Raw genomic sequence first — 11,469 nt, forward strand, 5'->3', positions numbered from 1 at the left:
TTCAGGAACGCCGTTGACAAAGAAATCTTTTATTGCTTGCATAAATATTTTCATACAAAGTCCAATCTCATTGGGCCACATCAAAGTGATATAAAATTCAAATGTACAAAATTTTACACGGACACAAAGTACAAAAAAAAAACAGTGCCTCTCTGGAGTGTTGCTACGGTGACGATACAAAATAGAATCTAAAAAACACTGTAAAGGTCTGAGGCGAGCTAAGAGTTGGCACACGGCATTAAAGTGAAACCAAAAAGAAATGACAGTCAGCTCTAACATATTTATTAGATGGATCCTGAACAGATGAACGCTTCTCATTATAGTACGTATTGCTTTTCTTCTGTTATATTGCTTCCATATAGTGAGGAAAAGTAAGTACAAAACATGGCATTGACTGTAGGTGTCAGAGAAGCTGACTGAGGTTTCTTCATCCATGCTACTTCACAGAATCAGCTGCATTGTTAGATGTGTTTGTTGCTTATATCCTCTGAGTCGCTGATGTCACTGAGGGAGCACAGGCTGCTCCTCAGGGTGCTTCCTGTGCCAGCTTCAGTCAGACCTGCCGGGCAGAAGACGGCGCCGTTTAAAGCGGCTTCACAAGCCAGACTGTTCTGAATATACCAGAGACCATCAACAACATATTCTGCTATCAAGATCGAGTGAGGGGAATTAAAAGTGTATGCGAGCACATGTGGCACTGACCTGATTTGGGACCCTTTCCGGTGGAGGTTCCCCAGACGCTGGTGCTGGGTGAGTCCAAGCTCTTTCTCGGGGCTCCAGAGAGCTGTTTGTCCTCTAAGGAGGAGACCGCCCAGTCGCTGCTCTCCTCGAGATCTGTGAACTGTCCGCACAAACATGTCTTGACACTTCTAAAATGTGCCGATGCACTAATAATCTAACTGCAGTGTCAATCAACCAGCAACAGTGCAAAATGAAGCCACTGAGCGAGGTCTGGGCGTCTCACCGACAGCTCCTGAACCTCGTCCTTCCTCTCAGGTAAGATGCTGACGCCCCCTGCTGGTTTCCTCACCACTCTTTCGGCAAACTGCTTCTCCATTTTTCTGGCCAAGTCTGTAATTTTGTTTTCTAAGACAAAAACAAGTCAGTTAGGACTGAACTATGGGAAATGGTAGCGCAAGAGCCGCGTCAAATCTGGCTCATAAATATACATAAAAAAATGTTTTGTCGCTGTAATTATTTTATAAGTGAACGACTTATTTCACTGGATGCTGTGACCTGACAGTAAAAGACAAACCTTTGCCGTGGTTTTTTTTCTCCACATTTCCGTTCTGGTCCTTGTAACCCTGAAGCTGCTTTGGATCAATCTCCTGCAGCTCACTGACGTCTGACCACTCATCCTCCTCGTCCTCGCTCTCCATCTTTGTGACTGCCGTCCTGGTCACGCCGCCCCCTGGTGCCCAGGACTGCTGCGGTCTGGGGCTGGAGGACTGCCTCACTGCCACCTGCCTGGTCAGGACCGGACTGGCTTTGGTTGCTCTGATTTGGACTGGAGTGGCCTGATTTAATCTGGGCTTCGGGGACTTGCCCCTCTGCTGTTTTAGCGACTGCTCCTCCTCCACGTCCGTGTCCTCTTCTTCTTCAGATTCTTCATCTGAACTGAAGGGGGGTGTCCTGAAGAATGCCACACAAATATAGGTTTTTACCTGTACTCGATGTTCTTTTTCTATATTTCAGCTGCCATGTAAACAGAAACAACTGGTCAACTCGTCAATCTTTTGCTTCTTGACCAAATCAACCAAAGATGACCTCAAATTCTGTGTATTTATCAAATATGTGGCATATCTGGTATGAAGCTGTCGTAATGCTGTGGAGATAGTTTGCTAAACACTCTCTCAAAAGGAAGAAGTAGATATTGAGATGTTGGCAATCTTACTCAAAAGCCTGAAAATGTTTTACTCCATACTTGCTGGTGAAAGCAGCCTTGGCGTTGGGCGTCGACGTCTTGGGTTGGGTGGAAGTTTTGGTCCTTGGCGCCGGCTGAGGGGTCTTGGGCTGTTTGACTGCAGGTCGAGATGTCACCTGACCGGCTCTGGAGGGCAAGCTGCTGGATCGCGGTCGGATCTGAAGCACTGCACGGTAACATCACAACAATTAGCCGGTCAGCCGGTGACAGTGTGTCAGAACTCAAATCAGCTTATGTGGCAGCAAACAAGCTTTCAAACAGATTAGACCGGCAGTGTTGGGCGCATACACGTAGTCAAAAGGTAATTACTGCTATTTAATCTGAAGCAACACGCTGTAAAACCACATGATCAAATCAGTTAGAACTCAGCACTGCTTAGCGTTGGGGTGGGGGCAGATTTCAGAGTTTTAAAAGATGATGTCACGTGTTAAGAGGCTTTTTGATGACTCAGTCCAGCTTAGCACCTTGAACAGGCTGTTTGGATCTGGCCGTTGGCTCTGGAACAGGATCGCCGCCCAGCTTCTGCTCCACGATGCCAACTATCTCCTCCCGATGACGCCAGTACTCGGGCGTCGTCTTTGCGAAGCTCTCCCGCCTCGAACGCATCTTGGCCAGGACGGAGGCGAGCTCCTTGTTCTTTAGGCCGCTCTGGTCCTGTGAGCCGGAAGGGAGTCAAAAAAACAAAAACTCCTTAGAGAAAGAGAAAATGATCACAAATATCTGCCGCACTGAGCCCCTCGATAAGAGAGTGTAGCATACAGGCTTGACCCCCAGGCTCTCCAGCTTCCTGAGGAGGGTGTGTTCGATCTCTGGACGCATCTCTTTCTTGATGCTGGGGTTTCTTTTCAGGGCGCCGGCAGTCCCCCTCTGTTTCCTCTCTCCTGCAGGCTCGGGCTTCCTGTCAGCAGGCCTCTTCTCAGAGATGCTGCTGGAGTCTGTAAAAGACACCTTTGCTTAGTCACAAAAAAAACAAAAAAACAAACCAGGATCCAATTACAGGCAGCAGACTCACAAAAATAAGCATGCGTCTAGAAATATCCACAGAAAGCCAAAGGTTCGGTCGGCAGATGGATGTGACTGCAGCAGGAGAGGGCGGAGGAGGAGAAAGCCTCCAAGTCTTTTTTTTTTTTGTTGAGGCGACAAGATGATGGATGGAAAGTGACGATCAGCCGTGCCGAAGGAAATCAAAGAGCATACGCTGTCATGTGAAATAAAAAAAGGTTTTATGCACCAGGACACACCAGCTTTTAGAAGTTGGTAATAACAACAGATAAACTATGACGTATTACACTGTTTCATTGTCTACTGAACAAAAATGAAGCCAAAATGCAGAAACTGGCCCGGGACGTCCACACTTGTTGTTGAGGATCGAAAGTTAAGGACAAGATAAGGACCTGAACTTGATTATTATGTTTTTTGTTTCTTTTAAATGATGCCCTGATGCAATAAACCTCAGAATTACGCAGATTTGTTTCACATGACATGTCGCAGGTCCAAAACGCTTTGCCAAACTTAACATCTTTTGCTCTTTTCGTGTCAGATCGGAACAAGATGACCTCGGGGCTCAACACAGTCGGGGAGAAAAGGGGCTGCTCAGAATAGACCGATTGCGTCCATGCAGCAGCATGCAGCCGGCTCTGTCGGGTTGAGCTTCTTTACCTTTCTCCTCTTCTGTCAACTCCTGTATAGGATCCAGCTTAAAAGCAGAGACCGGCTCCTCTAATGGGACAGCACACGGGGTTAGCGGTGATTGGGAGTCGCAAAAATATAGGCGTTAAAGAGGGGGACAAGATGAGAGTGTGCTTGATGAGAGTGTGTCGTCAGAGACGGCATTAGGTAACTCCTTCATGCACAGAAGCACAAGCTCAGCCTGACAACAGGGTTTGTTTTAGAATCATTATTCATATTCTCTTATGAAGGCTGACTTACCAAGTACAACTCTCTTTTGTTTAGGCTCCGGTACTGGTGCGCTGGCAGCGACTGAAACACAAGATGCGTTTGGAATATAAAAGCACTTTCAAATGCAAATACATCCTTCAAACTCAAATTCATTCTTTCATATATCTAATGATGAGAGCTGCAGACCCAATTGTGGAACACGGGAACACAGACGTCAGCTAAATACAGCAGCAGGCTGCCTCCAGCAGACAGAATCCTTACCTGGTACTTCTACTACTTTGGTGGGTGGATTTGAGGTCATAGTCCGTATCTGTTAAAAAGAATTAGGATGATCAGGACAGTTTCAAACTGTTCTCTTTCTTTTACAAACTTCATAGGAGGTGCACACACACGCACGCACACACGCACACACGCACACACGCACGCACACACACACGCACGCACGCACGCACGCACGCACGCACGCACACACACACACACACACACACACACACAGCTTTTTCACTAAAATGCCAAACGATTCCAGCTTCCTGTGATCTGCAGCTCCTGCCAAACGTACAGTATCATCACAAGCCCACCAAGCAAATAGAGGATATCCTGAACAAGGGCTAACGCTCCTCCCCACTTCCCCTCCTGATATTATCGAGCCGGGCGGCGACTACCACCGCGCGAGCATAAGAGTGCTGACCTGCTCCCTCTGAGCCTTGATGGTTTGCTCCTTCTCCTGCAGCCTGCTCCCCATCTCCTGCTGCAGCCTCTGGCTGCGCTCCTGGTGCTCCGACACGAACGACTGCGTCCTGCTCAGCTCGTTCAGCAACTGAAGGACAGCAAAAAGGAGGAAGAATTTTCCAGTCAACCCGTTTCTTTAGGATATTCTGCACGCTGCAGTGACAGATGCTTTGGAACACTGAGGCCCACCTGATTCTTTTCAGACTCGTGTTGAGCCTTTATTTCCTGCAGTCTGGATTCCCACTTTTTATCCTACAAGAGAATTTCCCATCGTGTTAAGACTGTCTTTAAAAGGACTTAAGGTTTTGACAACAGCATCTGCTCTCCGGGCTGACCTGCTTCTTCATCTGTTGCTGCAGCTTTTGGATGGCCTGGAGCTGCATCTCCTTATAGACGTCCACATCTCTCTCTGCCTGCGAGCTCACGGGGCTGGCTGGTTTGTCTTGCTTGGCCGACTGATTCTGATTGACCTCCTGTGAATAAAAACAAGTTCAATTAAGACTCAATTAGTTCAAAGAGGTACGAATAGAAGACCTCTATATCAAATAAACGTTGCATAAAGAAGTAGCCGTCCCGTACACTGAGAGCTTGAATGTTTCGGTTGTAAAGATATTCCATCTCCCTGCGTATGCCATCCCTGCTGTCCTCTATCTTTCTGTCCATGCGCGCCATCTCCTCCGCCTTAAAACGGTCCAGTTCCCTCAGCAGGTCTTTGTGCATGGACAGCTGCTCCTTCTCCTGGAAACGCACACGTGACAAACGCTTCGTTAGTATTGGTGACAAATAACTGCAGCTTTTACGCCGTTTTCTTCGGTCTCTTAAAATCAGCCTTCGAACCGTTAAAACACCCGAAAGACAAGAAACACTTCGACCTGCTTTTTGCTCCCACCTGAGCTATCTTGGCTTGCAAGGCCTGCTGCTGTTGAGCTATTTGTTCCTTCAGACTGCTGATCTCCAGCTTCAGACTATCAGTCTGAGATTTCTTCTCATTGTCGAACTGCAGCTCTAGAAGGAAAGAAGACAATAAAGAGAGGATATGCAAAACTGAATGTGAGGGAAAATTCCCTTTGGCCTGATAATACAGTTCATAGTGTCCTCTTTAAGGTTTCTGGTGGACTTACGGATCTGATACTCATCAGGGTGCCGACGCTGCATGTGATTCTGAAGAAAGGAGAAATTGAGGAAGGACTTATCGCAATGTTGGCACTACAAAAAAGGAGCGAGAAAAACACACAAGTTGGTGAGACATTTGATTCATGGAGAGATCGCTGCTCTTTACGCTGGTTTTGTTTTCTATTTCAACACTTAAGTTTCAGTCTCTTGCAAAAACAGAGCAAAGCTTAAGGACCAACAACAGCACCAACACAACCAAGAGCAGCCCACAGCTCAGAGCGTTCCACATATTTCCGAGCGTGGCAGCAAAATGCCAGAAAATGCGGATGTGTCTTTGTCTCCTTTGGGTCTGATTTACACAATAATACATTTTTTCCCAGTGTCACGCAGACACAATTACTGTATTTACCTTGCTGGGCTTATTTCCATTATCGATGAATCTGAAGGATGTTTTCTTAGTTACCCAATACCTTGTTTTTTTTGTATGTAACTAGATCAGAAACCAGTGGAAAATGTTGCACTGGCGAGCAGAAAGTCATGAACCTAAAATTCTTGAACGTAACAGCCCTCACATTAAATCGACTTTAGCTGACGAAGCCCAAGTCAAAATAAAGAAGATGATCACACTTCACACTGAGCTCATGCGTGTGCTTCCAAACAGACAAATAGCGAGAGTGATGCCGATGTGCTTCCTGCGGCAAGCGTCACTACACTCGCTCACACCAAGCAGCAAAGACGCCGCCGGAGCTCCACACACATCACGCGCTACATTTAACGCTGCCTCTCTCCATATCTGAGACTTCATTGAACATTAAACTGCCTGCAGCGGATTCCTTGTGGCGGCGCCTGGTAGGAAGCGCAGCCACGTCACACGACCTGTGGCTCTGCGAAGGGCTGTTAAGTGCTGCAATGCAATTACTGGGTTTGGAGTAAGTGTGGACATTTGAGGGAAATTAAATTGGTGGAGGGAAATTGGAGGTGGGAGGTGTGTGTGTGTGTCCATGTTGAATCAATGTGGAAGGACCAATGGAAAAGATCCTTGGAAGGACACACACACACACACACACACGCGTGGCCTCGATGAATTATTGAACCAGCTCTGTTAGCTGAGCTTCTTGTGCACACCTAGCAACCACATGCTGTCATGACAAGCTATGGCTGTTGCCTTGACAACCCTCAGGCCAGGTCAGCAGCAGCCATACGCTTGAGGATCACAGAGAGATTTTTGTGTCAGTGCTACAAATAACCCAACAGAATATGAGATTTATCCCAACACATGAACAAGCAGACTCTAAGGCGCGAGCGTCTTCCACAACAAACTCAAATGACAGAATGGGGAGGGAGAGTGGAGGAGGTGTTAGTCTGCCTGTCACTCTGATTTATTGTCTGTTTCCTTTTTTTTTGTTGTAAGTGGATTTACAAGAAGTGATTGCCATGAAAAAAGACGCCATCTGCTCAGGAGCTCCAAATCCTCTGCTTCAAGCCCGAAAACAAAGCTTGTCATAATCAACCGACAACAACATGGCCGCTTTTGCTTCATCGTATTTATAACAAAAACATTTTGAAAGCCCAAGTCTGAAGTCTTCCCCTTCTTAACCCCAAAACCCAATGTGAAACGCACAAAGCTGGAGCCCTGAATACATCTCGGCAACAATGACCGAGGGGCGCCCAGAGGAGGAGAGAAGGGGGTGGGGGTGGTGGAGAAAAAAAAAAAGCAACCAATCCCGAGTGTTTGGTCTGTCAGGGGTACCTTCTGGCTGCTGATGATCCGGGGTGCGAGCAGGGACTGCTGGGTGCGAATAACCTTCTTCCGCTGCTTGAGCTCTGCCGTCAGCTCCTTCACCTTCTCCTCCTGCTTCTTCTGCTGAGCCAGCAGCTGCTCGCGATCCCTGCCCGCCGCCGACAACCTCTCCTCCGCCGCTCGCAGGTTGAGGCTGAGGAATTCTTGGCAGTGGAGGAGCCACTCCACCGTGAGCTGAGCCAGCTGTAAAAGCTTGACCAGAGCCGGATCCACGGGGCTTTGGCACCGCTGGCATCGCTCCCCTTCCAGGCTGCAGAAGGTCACCGTGCTGATGTGCTCCTGAAGGGCGTCCACGTCCAGCTGGCTCACCACCAGGTCTATGTCCACGGCGTTGATTCGCCGCCAGTCCACGCTCTCCCGGCGCGGGCGGAACTTGAAGGCGAGAACCGTGGAGGCTCCGCTGGATGGAGTCATGCCTGGTGCGGAAACAGTGTGGCCGTTTACGGAGGGCTGGCTGAGCGGGGAATTCAGGAGTGAGGGGATCCCCGCTGATGAGTGGGTCCCCTGGGTGTCACTGGTGTAGGGGTAGTAGACTCTGTCGTGAAATGGCTGGAAACAAAGACCAAAGAGAGGTTTTGGCTCTCCATTTAAAAGCAGACACTGATCAGATCTCATCTGCATCAAATGCCCTCCATCCAACACAGAGACACGGGGAGAGAAGGTGAAAGGAAAGACAGACAAATAGCAGCAGCTGCTTTGACGAGGTTAAAACAGAACTGCACAGATTCCACCACTGAAAATCCAGTCTCCATCTACCTACGACGCGGTTGCTGTCCTGATGCAGCCCCGCTCTCCTTACCATCTTCGACCGATTCTGCCTTCAGCCGGCGAGAGAGATCGAAGAGTCGTCGTTGCTCTGCGGTCCCGCCCACTTGCATGCAGCTCACAGCGAGAACGGCGAGGCAGGGCGTCCGCCACGTTACCATGGAGACAGAGACCAGCGTCCCTGGGGAGAGAAATGTTATCAAAACAGTGCAGACAAATCAGCGAACGTGTGTCCCTGCAGAGCCCATATTACTGGCTGTCTACACTCTTAATCACTGCTGTAAAAACCGAGAAGAAAAAAAAAAAAAAAAGAAAAGAAGAAGAAGAGCGGCCTAACTTACCTCCGAATGTGCGCGAGGAAGTTTAGAGAAAATGGTTTCATTGCTAACAGCCGCTAATCTGTCGGCATCACTTTAAAGAAGCAATGTCTTCAAGTCGGGGCAGGCTTTTCACACACTTGTTTGGAACTCAACTTAAACAATGGCAAACAAGCTTGAACTTGTCTTCACTGCAAGTGGCTGAGACTAAGCACCACGTCAAGATAGAGGAAAAAAATCACAAAACTCGCGACCGAACTGCAACCTGAACACCTCTTACGTCCTTAAGCCCTTCACGCGTGCCTGGCTAACGGACAGTTCATACACAACGTCTCAGAGAAGACTTAAAACGTAATTTCACACCACCGACAATTGTGAGAGCTGATTATTTTAGTTTTAAAATGCAACTGCTCCATAAAGACAACTTACAACTTGAGTCTTCCTGCTATTTTAGCCGTTTCAAAAGTTTTCCATCGACGAGACCCCTAGTCGATTTGAGGGTGACGTAGCAGCTGGTCTCCACATTCCTAAATCCCTGCTCTCTGGAAAAAAAAAAAAATAATCCGCCATAATGTTAAACAAAGTGCACAACTTCCGCTGAGTTCATTCAAAGTAAAACGTTGCTGGTAAATTGGAAAATTCAAATAAAATGACCATGTTGACTGTAAACTCTCTGCATTCACCTACATTTAAAGAGGCACTTGCATGTTGTAACGTCTGTGCCAAAGCTTTTAATTGTTTCTTTTGTTAGACTTTTTAAATGATACACTGGTTATGCACTATATTTTCTGCTATATCCCAGGTCATGTATATATGCAAAGTATAAATACATAGTTAGGTGTTTCTGAAATTGTAAAATTACATCATAGTACATCATTTTCCACCATATTTTGTCTGAAGCCAGAATACTGACCGAAACCTCTGTGGACAGCCATTACCGGTTAATACTTTGAAGGTCCAGCCAACTATTTCCGGTGTAACTCCGTCTAATTTGATGCGGGTCGCAACAACAAGGGGGGAGGGAGAAGCAGCTTTAAAACGGGGAGTCTCAAAAGAGGGACGAGAGGCTCGGAGGGTACGTTTCATGGCGGCCCTGCTCCGGCTGAAAGAAACAGGACTGAAGTTTTTTTTCTCCTTTTTTTTTTCTTTATCAACGTTGGAAGATTAAAACAAGCCTACACGAATACTGAGCCGTGAACACGGCCGGAAGGATGCTAGAGACGATTTTGAAAAGTTTTTTGACCACTCATTGATAGGCCGGACTTGCGAAACAGCTTCTTGTGCGATGTAATGATTCACAAACCTTTTTTGGAATTAGGCAGCTCTTTGTCGGTTCCATCAGTTTTCTTTCTATTCTCTTTTATTACCTCCCCTCCTTCCTTATTTCCGTGACCATGATTAACACACGGTGCGATGAGTTTTATTGTTACGCTTGTGCAACATGATTATTAACACCGCCATGATGCCATAAGTGTATTATACAGCCAAAGCTCAGAGGGAGTCATCATCATTTCATGTGAATACAATTTCCATAGTTGTCAAGTTATGAAAAATGAAGAATCGGAATGCAATAGGTTACAGTGGGCCACTTATTTGTTACAGCTCAGGTTCATAAGAGCATGTCTAACACATAGATAAGGAGCAAATGGTCTACACTGAGAGAAAATTAGTGAGAATTAACAGCGACATAGTCAAAAATACATTTCATATAAACCCACTATTCATAAAGTCACATATGTTGAAATTCGTGGATCTGGTCAAATTCAGAACGGCACAATTAATGCACAAAGCAGGAAATAATCTATTGCCAAAAAACATACAAGGAATGTTTAGTGATAGGGAGGAGGGATATAATCTAAGGGGAGACCTAAATTTAAAAAAAAAAACAAAAGGTCCGAACAAATATGAAAAGCATGTGCGTATCGAGCTGTGGAGTGACTTTGTGGAACAGTCTGGAGACAGAAATAAAACAAAGTGCAAATATAATTCTGTTTAAAAAAAGGTAGCTACAAAAAATATTTTTAAACAAGTACATGGAAGAGGAAGTATGTCAACGGAGGACGATGAAGGATAAATATATGAATAGAATAGGGTTAATTGTTACATTGTAATTTAATTAGTATATGGTATATATTTATTTATGGGGATAGTTATATATATAACTATATAACTTATATAAGTTATATATATATATATATATATATATATATATATATATATATATATATATATATATATATATATATATATATATATATATATATATATATATATATATATATATATTCATATTTGCATTTATATTTACAAGGATATGTTTGTAGTATATATTTATTTTTGTGATTATATATTTATTTAGATATTTAGGCAGTGTATATATGGCATATATTTATATAGGTGTATTGTAGTTAGGATATTTACAAACTGAAGAGTAGTTAAAAAGGGGTGGGAAACTAAACAAAAGTATTGTACTTCTTCCCATTCCTTTTTCGAACAATGTGTGGTGTTTTGTTGTGTATTAGCACTTTATGTGATTGAATTTTTAAATTTTTTAAATTTCTCTTTTTCATTCTTTTGTATGTACAAATAGTTACATACATTTTCTTTTTTATACATGTTCGAAAATCAATCAATCAATCAATATACAGTATATATATATATATATATATATATATATATATCACCTTTATGTTTTGAGTTGATTCCCATGACCATGGCAGCCACCCTAACGTGTACACCATCTCACCAGCAGAGGTCAGTAAAGATCTGAGCTATGGCAGGTGTTGGATTTCTGTGTTGGGGGAGTGACGGTCATCTTTGCCAGAGGAAATACCGCCGACAGCTGCTGTGGTGGAGAGCAGCTGCAGGAGGCGACAGAGTCCCTGCTTCATTAGGGAGAAGAAGTCTGTAGGGTGCATGCA

The 11,469-nt window shown here is 45.2% G+C and overlaps 1 protein-coding gene across 1 annotated transcript; it reads right to left on the reverse strand.

The window, feature by feature from the left end:
* Positions 1-13: 13 nt before the first annotated feature.
* dzip1 (DAZ interacting zinc finger protein 1) lies at positions 14-9,100 on the reverse strand. Its single transcript, XM_075476978.1, has 19 exons — positions 8,978-9,100; positions 8,266-8,412; positions 7,416-8,015; positions 5,674-5,758; positions 5,442-5,557; positions 5,132-5,290; positions 4,888-5,025; positions 4,742-4,804; positions 4,512-4,640; positions 4,085-4,133; positions 3,854-3,904; positions 3,584-3,643; positions 2,684-2,859; positions 2,389-2,578; positions 1,925-2,090; positions 1,256-1,632; positions 965-1,086; positions 703-841; positions 14-559 (listed from the first exon to the last, which is right to left on the reverse strand). Exons 2-19 carry the CDS (start codon positions 8,266-8,268, stop codon positions 462-464), a joined length of 2,721 nt encoding a protein of 906 aa, XP_075333093.1. The 5' UTR covers positions 8,269-8,412; positions 8,978-9,100; the 3' UTR covers positions 14-461.
* Positions 9,101-11,469: the final 2,369 nt, after the last annotated feature.

The sequence above is a fragment of the Odontesthes bonariensis genome, chromosome 11 (assembly GCF_027942865.1).
Source record: "Odontesthes bonariensis isolate fOdoBon6 chromosome 11, fOdoBon6.hap1, whole genome shotgun sequence".
Lineage (NCBI taxonomy): Eukaryota > Metazoa > Chordata > Actinopteri > Atheriniformes > Atherinopsidae > Odontesthes > Odontesthes bonariensis.